The sequence below is a fragment of the Melozone crissalis genome, unplaced genomic scaffold, assembly GCF_028551555.1.
Source record: "Melozone crissalis strain CALT ecotype California unplaced genomic scaffold, PUWL_Pcris_2 ptg000014l_1, whole genome shotgun sequence".
NCBI lineage: Eukaryota > Metazoa > Chordata > Aves > Passeriformes > Passerellidae > Melozone > Melozone crissalis.
In genome coordinates, this window is record NW_026535792.1 from 9623957 (window position 1) to 9645557 (window position 21601).

Consider the following 21601-nt stretch of genomic DNA (forward strand, 5'->3'; position numbering starts at 1 on the left):
GTCAAAGCAGCTTACTTAAAAATAGCTGTGGGAACTGGCAATGCACTGCAAAGTCACAATGTTGAGAAGTGGTGCTAAAGGCAGTTGTCTTTATTTTCCCTTTTTCAGTAGGATAAACAGAGCGGCCCATGCGACTACACAGTTGTGCAATTTTACACATCTTACACGCCTCATTTGGGTTCCATCTGAGCACTTCAGTTACATCCCAACCCAACTCTATACATAGCCAAGGACAGGAGCTGGAAACAGTTCTGCTATTCTGGTTTTTCTTCTTGTTTTGGTTTCATGAAAAACTCTGGCTTGTTGACACACCTGTAAGCGAACAGCTGAGGAAGAATCCCATACATTATGTTCAATATCAGGAAAAACTCTTTTGCTTCTTCAGGGACTCTGTAGATGTAAGGAGTTCGAGCATGAAGAGAAGCACCAATATGGGAAAATTGAGCCTGTGGTGTGTATATAACACATATATTAAAAAAAGGTAAAGTTGATGTATATTTTTGGAAAGATGGAATAATCTACGTGCAAGTCTGCATCTCCAGTGACATTTTCCAAGCCAGCCCTCATTCTTATTCCAGAATTATCCATCATACTTTTGCACAGTGGTATAAAAATACAGTCTAAACTAAAATCATTAATATCTTGGTGTATGAGGCATAACTGGAACCATCAGTGGCATGCTAAGAGGTTTGTTTTATGCACATGGTGGCACTGATAATTTCATCAGGTACAGGATTCCACCCTGGCTTTCTGGGTCATAGTTTGTGCTAGAGGGTCCCCAAAAAAGTGGCCACATCCCTGCAGAGCCCAGTCAGGGCAAGGGCTCTCACCCACCTGCCTGGGAGGGTTGTTGGGAGTTTGGCATCAGTGGCAGCAGCCAGACACTCCCTCTGAGTAAAGTTAGAGAGTCTTGGAACCTATGTTAGTTCGGGTTTGGGTTTGGACTTCTTAATCTTAAACCCAGATTGTTCCAGCATCTGATCCCACAACTCCTGATGAGTTCAGAAAATGTCTGCAATATTTGGGTTTCAAGCTTGGGCTGGTTTGAAGTATAAATTGAGCATACAGTGAAGGTTATAGGCACAGACAGGCTTGCTGGCCTGAAGCATATTTTTAGCATAAACAAACATTTAAAGATAGAAGTGTCAGGATAGTCGGTGTCTTTTGTTTCCATCTGTTACCTGCTATTTCAAGCCACTGCTCATTCACATTAACTATTGTGTGTCCAATTTTTTAATTACTATTTAGTTAGCTAGCAGCGGAAGAGATCTGAGAAGATGAACATCAGTTTGACCATAAGGAGAGCACTGGGACACCAGGATTTTAGGAACACAGAGGAGTACACTATGGCCAAATCACATCCTCTGTTCTGGCTTCAGCAGGAGTCAGTTTGGCCTCAAGTAGAACATGGTTCTGGTCACAGCAGAGTAGAAGGGGAAATAAAGTGCAGGGGAAATAAAGTGCAGGTGTCTCAATACACCACCCCAGCAAAAGGTTAGGCTGGGACCATCCATCAAAACAGAAACAGAAATTGGTTTCAGGTGATTCCAACCACCTCAACTGAATTGGGAGAGCTCATTGAGCAAACCTGAGCCAGGAAACAAAGTAATCAACGAAATCAAATACAAACACACTTCAGCAGAGTGCCACTTAGCATGTTTCTGTAAATAGCTATTGCACTGCAAACAGATGTTCAGGGGCACATTGTCAGTAGCCTTTTTATATCAGCCTGCTAACTCACTCTGTCTCCTGCAGCCCATTTCTTCTCACCTGCCCAGGCAGGCCCTGCCTCTGGCACCTGGGTGGGCCTGCTGCCACCCCTGCTGTCACCCCCACTGCCATCCCTGCTGCAATTCCTGCTGTCACCCCCACTGCCATCCCTGCTGCCACCCCTGCTGTCACCCCCACTGCCACCCCTGCTGTCACCCCCACTGCCATCCCTGCTGCAATTCCTGCTGTCACCCCCACTGCCATCCCTGCTGCCACCCCTGCTGTCACCCCCACTGCCACCCCTGCTGTCACCCCCACTGCCATCCCTGCTGCAACCCCTGCTGTCACCCCCACTGCCACCCCTGCTGTCACCCCTGCTGCCACCCCTGCTGTCACCCCCACTGCCACCCCTGCTGTCACCCCCACTGCCATCTCTGCTGCAATTCCTGCTGTCACGCCCACTGCCATCCCTGCTGTCACCCCTGCTGCCACCCCTGCTTCAATCCCTACTGGAGGAGCCTCCTCAGCCCCGGCAGCCAGAGCAGGCCCGCAGCAAAGCCCCCTCATAGCACAGGGCAGCAGAGGGACAGACAGACAGACGGACGGACAGACAGCTGCCAGCAGGCTGCAGGCAGGAGGTTTGGGCTCTCTGGTGCACCAAGAGCCTCTGGGCTGCATTTTTAGAGCCTGGTCTGGGGTGAAGAAGCTGCAAAGCTGCTCCTTCTCTGAGGGGATTGTGAGGCCTGCCTGCCTGCGAGCGTGGCCAGCTGTGCTTCAGAGTAAGTTGATTATGAATTTCTCACAATTCACAGTAAACCTTGTCAGAAGGAGCTGTAAAGGGATGCTTCTGAGACCCAGAACTCCCAGAGCCTCCAAGATGCCCGAGTATCTAAGCCTTACTGTGTGGTCTTGTCTCTTACAGAAGTTGTGGGACATTAGTGAGCTTTAATTGTTGTAAAACCGAATAGCAGTAACATGATGTCCTGCTTGTAGCGTAGAAAGATTTTTAGTGGTTAATGATGCACCATATAATGAAGTTATTGTTTATTAGACTTGTTTTTCACTGTAACACATGGCTTCTTCTTTCATTTCCAAGGAGGATATTTAGGTCTGTAAAGTCTTTTCTTTTTTTTTCATTTATTTGATTTGCCTCTGTGAAAATTGTGTTATGTCTTTAATCTCCTGTGTTTCTGTTTCATGACTGTTCTCTGCTGCTTTTTTTTTCTTTCCCCTCTTTTTTTTTCTTACTTGGAGCAGGGGATATGTGTTAAAAGCAGATCTCTCACTCAGCAGTGGCCCAGTGCTGCTCTCCCTTCAGGCAGACTGGCAGCAAACCCCAAATTCTGAGCTGTCAGTCCCTGCAGAGCTCTGTGCCTGTCTGCAGTAGGCTGATGAAACCTTGAGTCTACTGTTACCTCGCTGTCATTAGGGTCTCTCAGCAAAGAAGCCATTCCTCAGTGCTTTCTGTTACTGATCCCCTCTCCAAGTGGAGAGTTTGGAGGCTCCAACAAACCCCTGAGCCTTGCCTGAGAAATCAACCAGGTGAGATGCTGCAGGTATCCTCCTAAGGTAGCCTTACATGCCCAGCATGCAGCCTTTGTCACCCCTGAAGCCTTGGCCACTCTGCTCCTCAGGCACTCCCAGCAGGTGGAAGCTGCTGGACACTGCTGTCTGTGTCTGCCTGCTTCTCACTGGCCTGCTTGTCTCTATGAAGCAGTCTGCACTTGGAATTTTTACAGTATTTTTTGCCTTGTTGCCTAATCATAGGCAGTATTTCATGTATTTTTTACCCTGCAGTTAAGGACAGAGGAAAGACCCAGAAAAAGGTTAGGAGTCCTTCTTCACTCTGTGCCTTCTCTCTAAGACTGACTAAAATCAGGCAAAGATTGTAACTTTGGAAGGGTTTGGACCTCGTCTCATGAGCCTGACAAAGCCATCAAATAGAAGGGGACTAATCTAGAAAAATACATTCCTTGGGTTTAGGGTCTCTGGTAGACAAGAAGCACTGCAGAAAGTAGCCACAAAAAGGCAGGGTTATAGAAAACACTAAGAGGGAGTAGGGTTAAACTTTCTACATTTGAGAAAACAGAGAAATGGGCTGCAGAGAGTTGGTGAGACTGATTTTGGCTAGTAAGGCTGTGGCTCTTCATCCTTCTCACATGGCTCACTTACATAGAGAAATACCAATTTCATTAGGCTCAGAGGCTGTTCCAACCCTTTTGTGTAATCAAAGCTCCTGGTACTTCACTCATATGAAATTCAAAGAGCTCCTCCTGAAGCTTCAGAAAGTCTAATTATTGGGTCACAACTGGTTTTGGAGTCTGAATGTTAGTAATGGAGTCATTTCAGCTGAGAGTTGTTTGTAATTCTGAAAATCAGCACATGTGTGTCTGTGTGAAAGGCTAGTAGGCACTTTGGAGGTTCTTAGTTTAGATGCATCACATGGTATTTTGTGACTTGTTTTTGTAAAAAGTACATGATAATGATAGAAATAAAAATCATTAAAATCTCCATGTTCCCCATCTGTAGGAGCAGTGTTCATTCCCAGGGAGCAGTGCCCACTGCTTCCACCCTGAGACACTTAGCTTTACTGGACCTTGTGTGTGAGAGGAAGAAAATGTGTTTTGGTAACTACATGTGTTTTAATTATCAATTAAGTGTTTTAACTTAAGGTAACAGTAGACAAATCTGTAAATGTGGTTTTTGCCTCAAAATGACAAAGCACCCAAATAATCAAGAAAGAGCCCTCAATTCTTTGTCACATGCATTTTACATCCCAGGTTGGTCACAGTTTACTAACTCAAATCAATTAAATCATGTGCACTTGCAGGATAACTGAAGTTCATCCTGCAGAGCATTAAAGTCAAAATGACAAAAAAAAACCCTCCCAAATGTCAAGAACTGTTTTTTGAAGCAAGATAAAATAGGAAGAGAGAACAGCAACATAGAGTTCTCTTAATCAGTTTCTGTCAGCCCACAGCATTTGCTGGTGCCAGGATGAGCTTTAAACAGTGAAATGGGAAATGCTGGGTGTGAGTCTAATGTGTAAATGCACATCCTGAGGCAGAACCACAAAGAGCAACAGAGTGGTTTTAGACTTCAGCAACAAAGTTTAGGTACAAAAGGTACAAAGGACTGTTAAAAAAAAGGTGATTATTTGTTACAGGAAACATATAAAAGGGGTGGGGCAGGGGGAAACCCAAACCAAGCAGACTGGGAGTCTGAGCTTTCTGGTAAGTTTGCAAGGTTGTGATAGTTGGCACACTCTGACTTCTGATTTACCTTCTCTTGTGTTAAAAAATCTTTGAAGGAGTGTTTTTTTCCCTGATTATCTGGGCAATTTATGGAACCTGAGTAATCTGTCAGTAGAGGAAGTTCCCAACACAGCCTTGCCTACTTAGCTAGCTTGTGCCTTTTTTTTTTTTTTTTAATTAGATTTTGGCCAAACACGGTTGTACAATATTTATGATACCTTTTGAGCATCTAAACTTCCTCATTAATGTTGGCCACATTCTGTTTTGATATCACATTATAGTTCAAGATTCTCTATAAACTGGTAGAAAAGGAAAAAGAAATCCTATTCTCTGTGATAACTGCTTCCAAATAGAAAATACCACTCCACCCTTCTTATTGGGCAGCTAAAGTGGATTTTAGTTTGTATCTATGATTATCTCAGACCCGAGGAACCAAGTGTTGGTTTGTGTTTGTCTGATAGTGATATTTGAATTACAGTTGTTGCTGTGTCCCTATGTTGTCACTATTGTGGCAGGGTTATTGTGCTTATTTTCTGCGTTGTCTGGATGTTCTGAGCACTCACATTTCATTTCCTATGTACAGAACAAACCAATTGTCCCTGTGTCTCATCTGTTTAATGTTCATCTGTCTCTCATAAGTCATTTACTAGTTCCTGTTGAATTGTTTTGGTCAGTCTTCTCATAAGCATCAACCCCATTTAGTAATTAACTACAATTGTTTATTTAAGGGAACCAGAATGGAATGAGTAAAAGAAAAATGATCATTGTCTGCTGTTGGGAACACAAACACCTGAGTGTTACTGTGGTTTGTGGCCCAGGAGGTTCCCCGAGTTCTCTCAACATCCTCCACTGATATTGTACATTTTGTGTGACAAGGAGATACTTTTTCTCTTTATATATTTCAAACTACCTACTTGACCAACACATATTATGGAAACAATGTATTGTGCTGTTGTGTTGTGTTTGGGTTTTGTTGGGTTTTTTTAAGATTGCCTGTCACAGCTTTAAGATGGGCTTCCTTCATGATGCCAGCTAAAGAGTGCATGGTGCTTATTAAGGTTTAAATGAGCCCAATAAAAGCATTGTGTAGAAGGAGAGAAGTCTGCTAAAGAAAGAATGTGGTCATTAGAGAGTAGTAGATTTGATTATTCACTCTCTTAAATTAAGGGGTTTTTACAGGTCTGAAAGGTGATCTGGGTTACATCAGCACAAAACCTACATGGGAAGATCAAGCCCTGGGCCCCTTATTCATTCCATAGGTCTCTACTTATTATAATGTAATTTAAAAGTGAAGATTTTGCAAAGAAATACCTGAGCTAGTCCTCCAGCATGTATGAGGGTCAGATCAGGCATCCAGGAGCAGCCAGGCACCAGCAGGCCATACAGAGCAATCACATAGTATGGCACAGAGTAGAACATGTATGCCAGCATCTGCATTCCAAACACAAATATCAGTTCCTCTGCAGTGTGAGGGAGGTGCATTTAAAAACCAGTAAACTGCTCACTGAGAAGTTGAGACCACTCAAAACTACACTTCTGGCAGCAGTGATTCCCAGGCTTTTTTGTCACACCTGGATGTTATTGACTGGATCCAGCCTCCCTTAGTTCTCTCCTGGTATGGGTGGCTGTTGTCTCCTTGCCCCGTCCGCACACCCTTCATCCAGGACGTGTATTCCTGCCCCTTACTATCTTGAGACCATCCAAAAAGCATGGCCTGGCTTAACTCCTTAACACAGGGAGCCTTTGTCAGGCCCCACTGCACTCCCAGCTGGGAGCTGTGGGACACAGCTCCCCCATGCCCCATGCCATGCCCTCCCTTTCCCAGGAAGAGCTCATCCAGCAGTGACACTTGCTTTCTGCTCATTTCCTCACCCCTGTGTCCTCTGACTGCCTTGGGCCCTGTCCCCCTGCAGCAGCCAGGCTTGCAAAAGAATGTGAACATCAAATTCTGCAGAACTAAAGCACAACATTTCCCCATCTGCAATGATTTTTGTGTGCAGTGCCCTTTTTCAAGAGTGTGTCCCTGGGGATGGAAGTGCAATGTTTCTAGCCTAAGGAATCTAGTCCTACTGCACCACTTCTTGCTCCCTAATCCCAGACTGAAAGTCTGCTTTGCCTTTCTAAGGAAGGGAAATGAACATAAAAAGCACACAGATCTATTTCATGGGCTGTGTTAAAAGAACCCTCAGTAATTAGGATGTGAATCTCCGTGCCACCAATTTGAACCTAAATTAAGCTTATCACAACGAGGAGCTGGTATCCTACAATAGCTAGAAATGGTACTCGAAAATACCCTTTAATTTGCCATGAATGATAATTCCCATATTGATCTTGTCATCCTTGTTCACAAATCCCTCCTTCCCACTCCTGCTTTACCTGGAGCTTGGGGTAGGCAGCAGGATCCTTTATGTAGGGCTCGTGCAGTTGGATGTACAGGCGGCACAGCTCCGCAGGGCAGTCCAGGGCAATCTGACAAGAGGTTTTAAAACAACTTCCAGTAACCAATTTGTTCTGAAACCAGCCAACCTGGTGTTATCAGCCCTAGGGGTGTGCTCATGGTCTGCAGCACAGAGCTGGCAAAGGTGATCCATGTGATCACCAAATAAAAGGGGAAGTGCAGCCCCCTCTCAGCTCCTGCTCAGTGGGTTTGTGAGGAAGTTTCTTCAAAGCCTGCTTTGAAGATTTTGACTGGGAGAGAATTTAGCCAGTTGGCTGTGCTGTTGTAAAAGTATAATTGCTATTGATTTGCTCTGATAAATAGCCTTTGATCACACCAAATGAACTTTCCAATGGAAAATTGCTCTAAGAGTGGAAACTTCAGGATAAGCACCCAGTTTTAGGATAGCAAGCTATGGGTGTAATCCAAGAAAAGAGCTGCCCTGGGACAAGGCAGCAGTGCAGAGCAATGCATGAGACAGGTGCTACTCAAAGTACTAATTTTTGAGAGTAGTAAAGGAGGGATTGTTGGATTTTACATGCTTAAAGGAATAAAAAGTTCCAAATAAACATGGATAAATTGCAAAAATCGCACTTTTTGTGGTAGGCCTTAAAACTACTACAAAACAATCTGCTCTAAGTTGAGCTAGCAATGCACGTGAGCAGCTGTCCCTGGGCTTGTCTGTGGCATCATTAATGCCTGAGCTACAGGGCTGAGCAGGAAATTCTGCACAGCTCAGTTTCAGGTGCATTTGGTGTGTGACTCTGAGGGGGCAATGCAAAACTTTGCAGTCAATATTCCTCCTTGTTCTTTTCCAACATGGGCATCCAAGAAGCAGGTCTGAGTGGACTATAATGGATTGTGTTTCATGAACTTCTGCACAAAATTATGGTTCCTGCACCTTACACAGAGAATTTCAGTTGATTTCTGTACATATAATCAAGGCCAGTAAGCAATTCCTGCTTGGTGAGGGAAATCTATAAGGAAATGACCACAGTCTCAAAATCAACAAAAAAAATTCCTTGAGAAACAAAGTGGGACTGCAGAACCAAGTAAGACCATGAGACCAATATTTTCCACAAATGAAATTACAGGTAAACCAGCTTATTTAACCTCTATCAGTGGTTCTCTGAAGTCACATGATCTACAGGAAATAAAGCAGTCTGACAAATTAGAAGAAAAAATATTTCTGAGAGGCAGGTTTTTAGAGAAACAGGAGGTGAGAGAGGAATGTGAGCAGCACAACTACAAAAGGACAATCTGCTCTAGGTAAATAAAATGTTGCTGAGTATTTGTCATCACTTCCTACTTGAATTATTCTAGAAAGGATCAAATCTACAAATCAAGCAAGCAAGCAGTTATCTGAGATGCCCAAACATCTGAGCTGTGCTCACTGAATGATACACAAGTCTCATTTTTCTTAAGACAGAAAATGCATTAGAGCTGACAAGGGAATAGATTTACCTATGACTGAATTTACTCCTGAAGGCATTTTCAGTTCTGCTTCCTTCCCTCAGAAATTTTGATTCAATCAACTATGCTTAGAGAGCAACCATTTTTAAAAACTGTCTCTTGGTAAGTAGAAACAATGTATGCTGTTCACAACATGGATTTCTTTTTTTTCATTTTAGGTGGAAATGTTCTCTATCTCATGCAGTGTAAGCTAACTTGGTTTTGTATATAATTTTAAATATGCATTACTGCTTAGAAAAACATGAATACAGAATTACTTTAGTTGCTTTGTCTCCATGTTTTGGGCCATAAATGGAACAACAGACCAATGAAAACAGTTTTAGGTCATGTTGGTTTCCTCTTGGGATGCTACTTACTCTGGTGGTTGTGCACTTCCTTTTGAAAAAACATGCTGCACACAGCACAGAATGGAGAAGCAAAGCACCAATAGTTATCATATCTAATTTATCCTTTTGTATCTGAGGCCTGTTTGAACCCAAATGTTACAGGATTTCCCCTGACCACAATGTAAGTGCTTTTTATACAGACTCAAATTCAAAAGTTTGACTGAAAATTGGCTTAAATTATTAAAATATCTTCAACTTACCATGCCCCTGAATATGCAAAAGCCCGTGGCCAGAATGAGGTATGCAGCTAACATTAAATCTATTGGTCGCCTTAGGAGTCCTTTCTTCTGCACCTCCTGAACCACCTGCAACACAGAACAGGGCTGTGGGTACATCCTGCTCCCTGGCACTGCCTTCCACCCCAGAGCAGCCACTGCACACAGGGTGGAGGGGTGAAACAGCACAAAACATCCCATCTATCCTCTGATTTCAGAGACAGAAAGATTCCCACCTAAACAGGCAACTCCAGACTTTAGAGGATGTAGTGAGGAACATTCATCTGAACAAACTCTAGAAATGGATGGATCCAACTGAAGCCACTCAATACAGATTAGTGTCATTTCAAGCAACCTAAATCAAATAACCACTAACTCTGCAATCACCTAAGGCTCTAAAGCAGCATAACTTCTTCAGAATTGTCTTTTTGTAATTGGAAATAATTTGTTTTCCTGAATGTCCCTATGTAAAAAAGCCTTGGAAATGTAGGTTTGTCTCAGACATTTGAAGTTCAATCTAGTATGCTTTGTAAAAGGACTGGATCCATCTCATTATTAAATGCTGGTTTTCAGCAGCTTGTGACACTATTAAAACTAATGGACTATCACTGGTGTAAAATAAAAGCTTTTCTGTGGCTGGCTGAGTCCTCTGCTGAGTTCAGTGAGCAAATATTGCACATCAGTGTGCAGTGCAGAAATAGAGAATGAAATCTGTGTGTGTATGGAGTATGAGGAAACCCTTCCTCTTCTGTCCCTGAGCCCTGGGAATTCCTGGGGTGGCACTGAGGCAGCTCCAAGGCCTGGCTCTGCTCTTGTGCCTCCTTTCCTCAGCACAGGAATCCCCTGCTGCAGGGACAGAGGGGAGGGATCCCACTCTGCATTTCCCTGTCTAATGGGGAAGGTGCCTTGGGGGAACCAAAGGCATCTCTGTGCCTACAGTAAAACCTACATGGAAATCATTTGAGCTACACTGTCTGCACTGTGTAGGCACAGACAAAATTATAAACACATCAGAGTATCTTTGTGCAGTTCAGAGGGAAAACTTCCCCGTGTATATGTGTTACTCATTTCCTCTTCCTTTTTATTGGCCGATTGTTGGCATGCAGGCAGCAAAAGAAAAACCTGATTTCCTTCCTGTTATACACTTGTGGAATTGTCTCCAAAGTGCAAAACAGAAATTAGGATGCAGGGGCACAGTTAAAAGCACACAGGATCAAGACACTCACAATAAAGTCATTTAAACAGGAGAAACAATCTTGCAAGCACAATTTCTGAGTAAATACTACAAGATCTGGATTACAGATTAACAAAAATAAGGCTGTGGCAAACATAAACCATCTCTTTCATAACAATTTTTTTTCTGATTTTCTTTTGAAGATCTTTTTCAGAAAAAAAAAGTCACCTTTATTTCATTTTCTAACACAAGTATGGTGTTGGCAGTATGGTGTCACTTCACAGTATTCAGAGTACTGGTGTAAGAGTATTTTTAATACTACCTGCAAAGGATGCCTATATCCAAATATTTCTTGCTATGAACGAAAAAGATCACCTATGGCTGAGTTGCAAATAATTTTCAATTGTAGACTACCTAGGATAATAGAAAGCTGATATATTTTCTTTCCCTTTTGGACTATGTATGAAGCTTATAGATATATATAATCCCCTCTTTTCAAATATTTCAATATTCCTCTTTAAATATTAAATGGATGTGTGTATTTACTGTGATCACAAAGCTACAATAGAACTTTGTGCTTAGAGGGTTTGGAGACAAAGCCACTGTCAATGGAAGCAACCTTTGGTGCAGTACTAGTTTGTGACATTGCCAGGGTACAGAAAACTCACACATATTTTCTTTATGCATGCATGCAAACAAAATGAAAATGCAAAGCTTAAAAAAAAAGGAGAAAAAGCAGAAGCAAGAATTTAAAAGACAGGTTGCACTTTGCTGACTACTGAAGAGTATTTTTTTCTTACCTTTCTTTAACCCAGCAAAGCCCCATCACCCCATGATAAATTGAATTACATGCTAAGAGCACTGGCCAAGCAGAGCTGCCACAGGCTCCCCATGCTCTGCAAACATTGAACTCTGCTCAGATCCTGCAGCCCCAGGGGCTCTTTTGTGCAGCAAGGAAGTGGCCAGGCACACTTTGCAATTCCTCTCACTTCCAGGAAAAAGCTGTTTTCCATAACTTCTGAGAGGCTTCTCATGTCATCAGTTTTAGGGAATTGGAATAATCTTGTGTGCTGTCTGTAAAAGTCAGTCCCTTCAGAATTCATGTATAAATCTGAATTTGTGCATTAATTCTGTTAAAGATTTTTAAATTCCATTAAACTTTTCTGAGCTGATATACTTGCAGATAAATCTGTTGGGCTTTGCAAAGACTGCAGCAGAGCTGGGTTTGATTCCAAACGAGGGCATAGCTCCATTCCACCCCCCTGCACCCCTCTATTAGAAAGCAACCAGAACTTGAACACCTTTCCTCTACCCCCACAATGATTATTTTTTTAACTAACAGGTTTGTAATAATATTATAGCAATGTATACCTTGGCCAACAGGATACACTTTGATTCTGTTATTTTCATGTAAGTATTTTCCTATATACTAATAATAGCATGTTTAAAACCATTGCTACATTTTCTTCCTAAATCTTTTAATGCCAACTCTGAATAATTATAGTTTAAAAAAGTTTAATTTTACAGCTAATTCCAAATGAGCTACTGATATGTTCAGGACTTACAATGATTATCTCACTGATTAGTAGCATTAAACACAATTATTTCCTGGAAACAATTCTTAATTTGGGACTGAAAGAGTTGCATGAAAAATTCATGAGTAGTCACTTTAAGATTTAAAGGCATGCTCAGATATGAAGCATAATTTACCTGTGAAGACTAAATACAACTTCTAAAAAACAAACAGCTTGGGTGGGCTATGAGGTCCCAGTGAAAGGAATCAAGGCTTTTTCTGTAATCTTCCAGGCAGGGAAGTTTAGGTTTCCAAGAAAGGATCCACAAAGAAGTGCAATGTTAAATTTTCAGGTCACCAGCTTTTCCTGAACTCTCTTTTTGAAATAGAATATTAAATCTAAGTTTCTCTGAAATATATTCTAAATTAAAATATCAAACCTAGGTAAGCAGTTTATCTCCTGGCAAGCCCAGGAGACGTGGCTGTATTTCAGCAAGTAATCAGTCCATCACATATTTTCTATAATGTCTATTTCTATAGTATTCTCAATACCAGGAAAACAAACTGAAACCTTCATCCATGCTCCACACAAAGGCTGCTCTCACTGATGTGTGAATTTAAAATTGCCATCACTACCTTTAACTACACTTGATGAATCTAAAGAAAGCACTTCTGGCCAGGAATAGTGGCTCACTCAAATGGCTTTGGCATGGGGCAGGTGGCTCCTGTGAGCCTGTGCAGGACAGCAGGAGGTTTAGCACCTGAAGATTCCTCCAATTTGCCTTCCATAGGGATTTGCCCTAAAACCTGTGATTCTGTAGGTGTTCTTCAGCCCTGAGGAGAGATGAGCATCTCTCTGTGCGTCTCTCTCCTCCTGAGAAGGGCTGGCTGGCTGTTGTGTCTCTGGGCAGGTCTGTCCTGCTGTCACTGTGTCTGTGCCACTCACACTCTGGCTGCCTGCTGGCTCTGAGCAGCCACAACCCTTCACCTCTGTCCCTGTTTGCAGGGACAGAATGAACCTGACTGACCCTCAGGAGCTCCTGTGATGCAAAAATATTAATTGATTATATTGCTTACAACTGATGGGGAGTGCTGCAGCAATAAACTGGCTTGCCTACAGCAGCTAAGAGCTAAAAATCTGTTCTGTGCTATGTACTGCAGGGGGTTTTTACCTTTTTTTTTATAAAACAGTGCATTAACTATTAATATATTATTTTTATGGCTCAGTTAATCATATTACAACCCATCTAGCTATTTCAAAGGCAAAAGTCTAAAAAGTTTTAAGTAAAAATTTTTACAGAATTTTTAAAAGAAATGTGTAAAGGATTTTTGTATCAATTTATGTACAGGGTCTCACCTGTAAAATCCAATATTACAGAAAGCACATAAAAATTTTTTTTCATTCCATGAGATCTGTAAGTTATCTGCAGAAGAGTACTTTCCTGCAGTGTTTCTACAGGACTTTATGGTGCTTTAAGAAGCTGGTAAATACCATTATTTTCATCAGCTAAGAAACTGAAACAGAAATTGAATAGGTAGAGGTTAGGAATACAATCACACCTATGAATGGGTTCCTTACTCCAGACATGAGATTCTTTTGTTTTTTCTTTATTCCACCATAATGAAATATCCTGCAGTATAGATATTTTTGCAGTCTTCAAAGCCAGACAGCAATTGTCATAAGAGTGAGCAGTCACGGCACATTCCATGCTCACCAGGGACCTGTAAAACCCACCAGAAACAGGCAGCTCATTTCAGCTGCCCTAAGAGGAGCCAGCACTGAGATACAACAGAATTACCTTGACTGGAGTCTCGTGAGCCACTGAAGGTTGGTTATAAATCCTGAACCCAGCCCATATGGGCAGGCAGACATATGGGATACTTAGGAAAATTGCAGGGCACACTTTTGCTCCATATTTGCCTGTTGAAAAATTATTACAAGATTTATGAGAATTTGTAAGCTCTGTTGCAGAAGAATTAAAAATTATGCTACGTAACATCAAACCTGAAGCAACTATGGTAATGCAAATAAACATAAAACATTAGAAATCACTAATGTTAACACACAAATCCTCTTGAAAATCACATCCTCAGCAGAAGTACACAAGTAAAAGAGCCCACGAGACAGGGAGCCATTTCTGAATTAGGGACTTTTTGAGAAGATGGGAAGCCACATCTGTCACTGCATTGGGTATAGGATGGGACAGCTTTCAAACCTCTCAATGGAACCTGCTTTAAACAGAGACCTTGTTCTTTTTAAAATGGGGGATGAAATGTATCAATTTCTTTATCTGATACTGCATTTGTTTTCCAAAGTGCTGATTTCTCCCACAAGTTTGTACTGAGGACAAAATATTCAGAGAGCTCTCCTCAGCCTCAGGTAAACCAGGAAAATGTGTGCCTTTGACACTGGCTACTCTGTGTGCCAGAAAGGAAAATGGCAGACAGGCTCTTGAGAGGCTTTCTAAGAGGAAAGAGGACAGGAGAGTCACATTAAACCTGCTTTTCTCTGTGGTGATCTATCTTCAGCAGAGGGAGGGAGCTGGGCTGGCCCCAGCCTGCACCATGAATATTCCTCCTCTGGCATGAAAAGCAGGACCAAAGTGACCTTCCCCAAAGCTGACTGCAGGATTTGGACACATCAACACCTTTCTCAGCTGAGCATTTGTCAACTTTGCAACAGTTAAAGCTTAGCTAAAAAGGAAGTCTTTTCTTGAGAAAGGTTTCACCCTTAATGGATCACCTGCCAGTAATAATGATGCCAATATTTTTATTGCAACCCTCACCTCTAACAGCACAGATTTATGTTAGAAATATAGGAATGCTAAATTTAGTTTGAAAACCGAATAACTTCCAGATTTGACTTTTAAATGTGATTTGGGTGCCTCTTTTAAGCTGTTGGAAAGTCAGACTTCTAAACAAATTGGAAATTTTATGCAAAGTAAGATTTCTATTTTTATGATACTGAGGCATTATTGTCTCATTACTTAAACCTGGTTTAGATGAAAACCTAATAGATATTTCAAAACACAATACTTTCTTTTTTCCCCTTGAAAGTAAAGTAAATTTAAAGGGTTTTTTTCCCAGTCTCCATCTTTTCTTCCTCATATTTAAATTGTGGAATATCTTGTATCTCTTTACTGATATTCCTAAAATACCTCTTTCATATTAATACAGAAATGAACCAACACTGCACTAAAATATAGATAGCACAATCTGAATTTAGAAAAAGCTGGTCAAATAAATTACTTCCTTACCCACAATATTTCCAGGCATAAAGACAATGATGCTCATGATAATGGAACCCAGCCAGTAGAGACCAATGGTTCTATAGCTTTGTCTGTTAAAAAAAAGAAACAAGACATAATTATTGAACTGTTTCTAAAAATTCCCTACCCTAAATATTGCAGTCATTGCTGGGGTTGTGTTTTACCAAGTGGAGGCTTTTAAAACCTGTACCACAAGTCAAGAGTGGATTGTTGCCTCTGAGAGGAGTCAGGGAGGAATCCTGCATTGGTGTGGGACAAGGTTATCACAGGGACAGCACAGCTCTGGGCATACTCATTTATTTGCTGTTGTGTCACTCCTCTGAAGGCTGACTGCACGAGTTTGCACATCACAGGCCGTACAAAACTATAAGACAATTAATAATTAATTTCATGCTGTTAATGCTACTGTTACCAGCAGGTACATTTGTCTCTGGAATTTAAGTGCTTACTCTCTGAAGCTCTTTATTCAACAGCAAGAAGCTTAAGAATCTCTAGAAATAACTTCTTTTTCTCTTAAACTTCATGTCACTCTCTAACAGGGATGAGAGATCATCATGGTGCTAAGCAATACATTTTTGCTATAATAAATTTTTTATTTGAAAAACAATTTTTTTTCACACATGCTTTGAGTGCGCATCCTCTTTCAGCTTTTAGCTAACACAAAGCCATGTAGATGTGCCACAGTCTACTGCAGGGTGAAGGCAGGATGCATCTCCATGCATTTTCTGGACTTAGTCAGCTGAGAGGGAGGGTAGCTTGGCAAGGGTAGAACCCTTAAAAGTAATGAAATTTCAACAGCGCTGCTTTGGCCTACAGCACGAAACCACACCGAAACAAAAATCTAAGTACTGCACGGCAAAGAAAGGCCTTTGTAGGTGATGTGAGCATGCAGGGCAGGTGAGCAGGGGCCAGGCCGGACTCACTCCCAGGCAATGGCGGCCACCATCAGCAGGTACATCAGGTAGTGCGCAGAGCCGTCCCAGTAGCAGATAACGTGGCCGTAGGCGGTGTTCAGGTAGGGCTCCCCCTGAAAACGGGGTAGGGAGAACACACAGAGCTCAGAGAGAGAGAAACAACTCAGAAAGGACAGCAGCAAACAAGCCCAGAGCAGTAACCAACGCTCCTTCTAGCAGTGGTACAGTGTCTGACTGACAATGCACATCTCCCCTTCTGACTGACAATCTGCATGTCAGCTTCTGACTGACAATCCACATCTCAGCTTCTGACTGACAATCTGCACATTTCAGCCTCTGACTGACAATGCACAACCCAGCTTCTGACCGACAATCTCCACATTTCCCAGCACAGAGCTGACCCAGGCAGGATCAAGCTGAACTGAAGGAGTTCCACATCTGCAATAAGGGGTGCAAGACGGAAACTCCTGTGTGCGACTGCCAGCTTTACTCAGCCACATTATGAAAATATGACTTTTCCATATTTTAGTGATAAAAAGCTACAAAATAAAGATAGATTTAGCACACAACAAACACAGGTATATTTAGCAGCCTAAAGATCTACAGCAGTACTGAATATATGGATGTCAATATAGAACCTTGTAGGGTCCAACTCATTTCACACTTAAGTTCATGGAATCTTTTCAATGACTTCAGTGACTTTCCTGTCAAGCTCTTACTGAGCTATTTTTGGTGGATGTTGATATTCAGCAGCCAGCAGATTCTGCTGACTAGGGATCTGGCATCATCATTTTTTAACTCTACTTTCATTCCTTCTGGTCTAGTGATTAAGCAAAACTAAAGAGGCAATTTTGTTTTCTTCTTAGTAACACATTTTGGTGTGGTAACTCATCCACTCCTGAGTGCTCTCTGTGGTTTTCTGCAGTAATGTCCAGGCCCTTCAATTCCCACAGAAGTTAACTCAGAGCAGGGTTCCTGAAGTTAACTGTAACAATGGAGCTTGAAAGCTACATTATTTCTGCCAAATGAGTCAGGAGGTTGCAAGTCAGTGAGGGTTTTATCCACAACAATAACAAAGCAGGTCAACTACAAAATTCAAGAAGACTGTTTTGAATGTGTGAGTGGCTATTTTTCTGTGACAGATACTACACCAAGTTATTTATACTGAAGATTTTATTTACATTTGTAAGCCAAACTGCTATTTACCTCTCTCAAGTAATGAGTCATGAATCCATCAATAATTCCATCCTGTTCCAGTCCAATTATTAGATTCACTACACTGGTAAAGGCAAATACAGCATAAACTGTAATAGGAAAGAGGGGAAAAAATTAAATTAATAAATACTTGGAATTCACACAGTTCACTAAATTGTCAGGCAGAGATCTATTGAACTGGATGTGTCAACTTTGAGGTCACAGCTATTCAGCACACAATATGACTTTCCCATATAGCTCAGGATTTTTCAATTAGTGGTTGGTTAACACAGCTCTCAGGAAGCTTTTCTGAGGAATGTGAAATTCTGTGAAGCTGCAGGCACAGCCCCCATGGAATGTCAGTGTCTGCAGAAAGGACTGTGCAGCCTTTCCAAAATCTTGGGCACATGGAGTTTACAGCCTTGACTGTGAATGGAAAGGAGGGAGGACAGCAAAAAGGAGCAGAGAGGAAAACATGACTTGTCATTTCTGCAGGTGAGCAAGGCAAAGTGCAGGAGCCACAGCAGCCCAGAGCAAGGCCATGGGTGAGCCAGGCCACTCAGCTTCAGCACACATACCATAGAACAGGGGGTCTTTGGGTGGCTTCCTCTTGACCAGAACACGAGCTGACAGAGCAATGAGAACCAGAACCAGCAATCCAACTGCAACGATCACCCAGGAACTGCAACAGTATGGAAAAAGAGAAAAAAAATAGAAACATTTAAAAGGAACACTGATAGAACTTTGCTTTGTCAGCCAGCTATCCTCAAACACGCATACAGATTTTAAAGTTTACTGCATAGTCTACCATAGTATTCATCCTATGGTTTTGCAGAATTTATGTGCCTCTCTTTGCACGTGTGATCAGCTAAAAAAAGAAAATACGAAAATAACTAGATAAACAACATATCCAGAAATCTAGATTTGTCTAACTAAAATCAGTTTTCATACTAAAATAAACAGAAACTATGGGAAAATTAAAGGGAACGATGAGGATCAAACCCACAGAGATTTCAAGGCCAAAAAGGATCGCTGGGGACGTTTTATCTAACTTCAGTAATAAATTATCTACTCAGGAGATTACAAATTCAAAAATAAATCACATCAATCCCGTGGAATAGGAGTAGCAGTGTGGGCACCTCTGATGGACCTGGGCTAGTGTTCAGTTATGGAAATGCTACCAGAGAGCTCTCTGGCCCTACAGGGCAGGACCACTTGAGCAGGTTCAGTGACCAGCACAGGTGGGCTCAGGCAAAAGGAACTTTTCCCTGGAGATGGAGCTATAATGTTACTGCATGGACAGTGGGAGTGGCATAAAGCACAAAAAATCTTTGTCACAAAGTAAATTTGTCTCCTTCCCCAAGAAAATGAAAGCTAGGAAAAGCAGTTTAAAATTGTTCCATAGATCTAAGGGTGTGAATTATCTTTAGCTCTCTTGAAGGTAAGATTCTCCTCCTCAGTCTTCACTTGTGCAAGAGAAAAAAATGAACGGAAAAATTAGGTAAAGTCCAGAAGCATAAGCTAAAAATATCTGGTACATCATTTTATACATAGCACCACCCTGTATCAAGAAAACAACTTGTGTATGAACAAATTATATTATGAGAATATCAACCTTAGTGAAACTTAACTTTAAATTATTGCAAAGAATTTGCAAGACCAAATATTTCAGAAAATATACACACATAGTTTCTAAGTCAGGATGAGCAGTACTAGCTTGTTGATTTATTTTATGCTTTGAATCTCCTGCTAGTCTGTTTTCCCAGTGATGAATTTCTTCATACCATTACAGCTGTTAATATTGCAGTGACTTTTCACTGCAGTCTATCAATTTGAAATAAATATTGGCAGTTAATCAAGTAAGTCACCATGTGTTATTTGACATTACTCTAGCAATGAGAAACAAAAATTCAGTTATGGGCCAGAAGGAGGAAAATGGGGAAGGAACAGATGTAGCAAAAAACAAGAAGCAAATATTTGTGCAGTAAAGTTGCAAAACACCCCGGGCTGTGGGATCACAAAATACCACACAGACCTTTAAGCGAAGCGGGTTTTGCCATGAGGAGAGGCTGCGGTTTGTGCCGGGATCCCGGTTTTCGGCAGGGCGAGGGCGCGGGGTCACTCCCAGCGCGGCGCGCCGGCTGCGGGTGCCGCGGGCAGCCCCGGCTCGGGAGCGCTCCGGGGCCGGCGCCTTCTCCGCTCGCTCTGAAGCACAATTGGGGTTTGGTGGCCAATGGCCGGGGGAGGCCGCGGTCCCGGCGGGAGCGGGCGCTGCCCCGCGGGACACGGGACACGGGACTCGCTCCGGGGATGGCCACCGGCAGCGAGCGGGTCCCGGGGTCGCTCTCGCCGCATCCCGGCTCGGCTCCCGTCACAGGACGCGGGCAGCACCCGGCAGCGGCGAGGCCGCCCCGCTCACCCCGCTCACCCCGCTCGCCCCTCTCACCCCGCTCCTCCGGTACGAACACCCCGCGGGCCCGTCCCGCTCACCTGCCGGTGGCCGCCAGGCAGTTGAAGAGGTACGTGACGGGGATGGCGGTGAGCGAGAGCACGAACACGCCGGTGGCCGCCGAGGCGCTCATCCCCGCGGCGGGAGGCGGCGGCCGCGCTGCGCCCCAGCCCAGCCCGGCGCCGAGCCCCAGGCGCCGCCTCGCCCCGGCCCTGCCCGCCCCATGGCCGGCACCCCCCCGCCCGCGCCGCAAAGGTTAAATCCGCCTCGGAAACCGGAGCCGCCCGCCGCTCCCCCGGCGGCTCGGGGAGCGCCTCCGCCCGCCCGGGGCTCGCCCCGCGCCCCCGCGCCCCTGGCTGCGGCTCGGGACTGCCCGCCGGGCGATGCCGCCCTCCCGGGACGCGGTGCGGGTCCGGCCCCGCGGGCACGGGCGCTGCTCCGGTGACCGACGGAGGCGGCGTGCCAAGGGCTGCCGTGACAGCCGAGCTGAGCGCTGCGGGCTGAAGGCTCGGCGAGAACCGGGGCGGCGGCAGCCGAGGCGCGGGGCACGAAGCGATCCCGTGCCATGAGAGGTGGTGGACGGACAGAGGGTCCCTTGGTCCGGGTAGTGGGGAACTCCCTGAGAAACCCATAAAAAAATTATGCATCTCTTTTGAGTCATTATTTAGCTGGGTTATTATGAACAAGGACATAAGCGTTTTAAAAATGTTGGGGAAAAAATGAATTCATCTTTTCCATTTAAGTGCCAAAAAGAATTAGCAAAACCTAGGTATATGTTTGACCTTCTCCCTCAGCCTTTTCTTCCTGGCTTCAAACTTTGCCTATACCCCAATATCAACACTGAAGTTTCAGCGGTGGAATGAGCCTTGTGTGCAAGGCAAACAGAAATGAAAACCGCTGTTCCTAGAAGTTACTGAGCATTTAATTCCAGGACGTTGGCAAGTGAGAACGTGTTGCCTGAAGAAAACAGCAAATGCACTTCCAGCGTGCCAGGCAAGCTCCTTCTGGAAGAATTAACACAATTTTTTGCAATAATGGGCACAATTCAGACTCCCTCCTGCTGAAATGATACAAAGCAGGACTGCTAAGGTGGCTGAGCAAACAGGGCACCTGTCTGCAAGGGAAGCACGAAGAGCTTGGCTTAGAGTGCGCTCTTGTAAATACTAGAGGAGTTAACACCAGCGAGAGGAAAGAGCTCTTTAATTTGAAGGACGAAGCTGTGAAGAAACTGTCACTAGTTACCAGAAACAGCCATGAGCAATAAAGGGTATTCTTTTACAGTAAATTTGGTCAGTTTAAGCAATAGATTGATATAGTATCACTCACAGAAAACAACCTGGTGACCCAGAACATATCAATGTCCTATCTATTCTATACAAACAAATCCTGGCATAGTTATTTCAAGTGAGAAAGATCTAGAATCTGGCCATAGGCATACAAATGGGTTAAACCATGCTCAATCAAACTATCTGATAAAAACATGATGCAACTCCTAAAAGTAATTTAGTCCACCCAAGTGTCAAAATTGCCATTGGATGAGTCAGGGCTAAATTTACCACCTCCAAATGCCTACCTTTCAATGCACAGCCGTTCACTTCTCAAGCTTTCAAATG

General features: G+C 43.3%; 1 protein-coding gene across 2 annotated transcripts; it reads right to left on the reverse strand.

Annotated features, from left to right (window-relative positions):
* Nucleotides 1-61: 61 nt before the first annotated feature.
* Nucleotides 62-20154, reverse strand: TM6SF1 (transmembrane 6 superfamily member 1). Of its 2 annotated transcripts, XM_054273067.1 has the most exons (10): nt 20030-20154; nt 18118-18221; nt 17552-17649; nt 16355-16458; nt 15420-15502; nt 13962-14083; nt 9461-9565; nt 7341-7433; nt 6276-6395; nt 62-446 (listed from the first exon to the last, which is right to left on the reverse strand). In XM_054273067.1, exons 1-10 carry the CDS (start codon nt 20119-20121, stop codon nt 255-257), a joined length of 1113 nt encoding a protein of 370 aa, XP_054129042.1. In that variant the 5' UTR covers nt 20122-20154; the 3' UTR covers nt 62-254. The 2 variants fall into 2 exon arrangements, with proteins under 2 accessions (XP_054129042.1, XP_054129043.1); XM_054273068.1 differs by lacking the exons at nt 62-446; nt 7341-7433; nt 9461-9565; nt 13962-14083 and having other exon boundaries at nt 6310-6395.
* Nucleotides 20155-21601: the final 1447 nt, after the last annotated feature.

Excerpts from the sequence above, each read along its gene's own strand:
- TM6SF1 (XM_054273067.1), bottom strand. The coding sequence starts at position 20,121 with ATGAGCGCCTCGGCGGCCACCGGCGTGTTCGTGCTCTCGCTCACCGCC. Across the intron at positions 9,566-13,961 it reads CTCACGAGACTCCAGTCAAG|GTGGTTCAGGAGGTGCAGAA; the intron begins GTAATTCTGTTG and ends TCTGTGTTGCAG. Across the intron at positions 6,396-7,340 it reads CTGCCTACCCCAAGCTCCAG|ATGCTGGCATACATGTTCTA; the intron begins GTAAAGCAGGAG and ends TTTGGAATGCAG.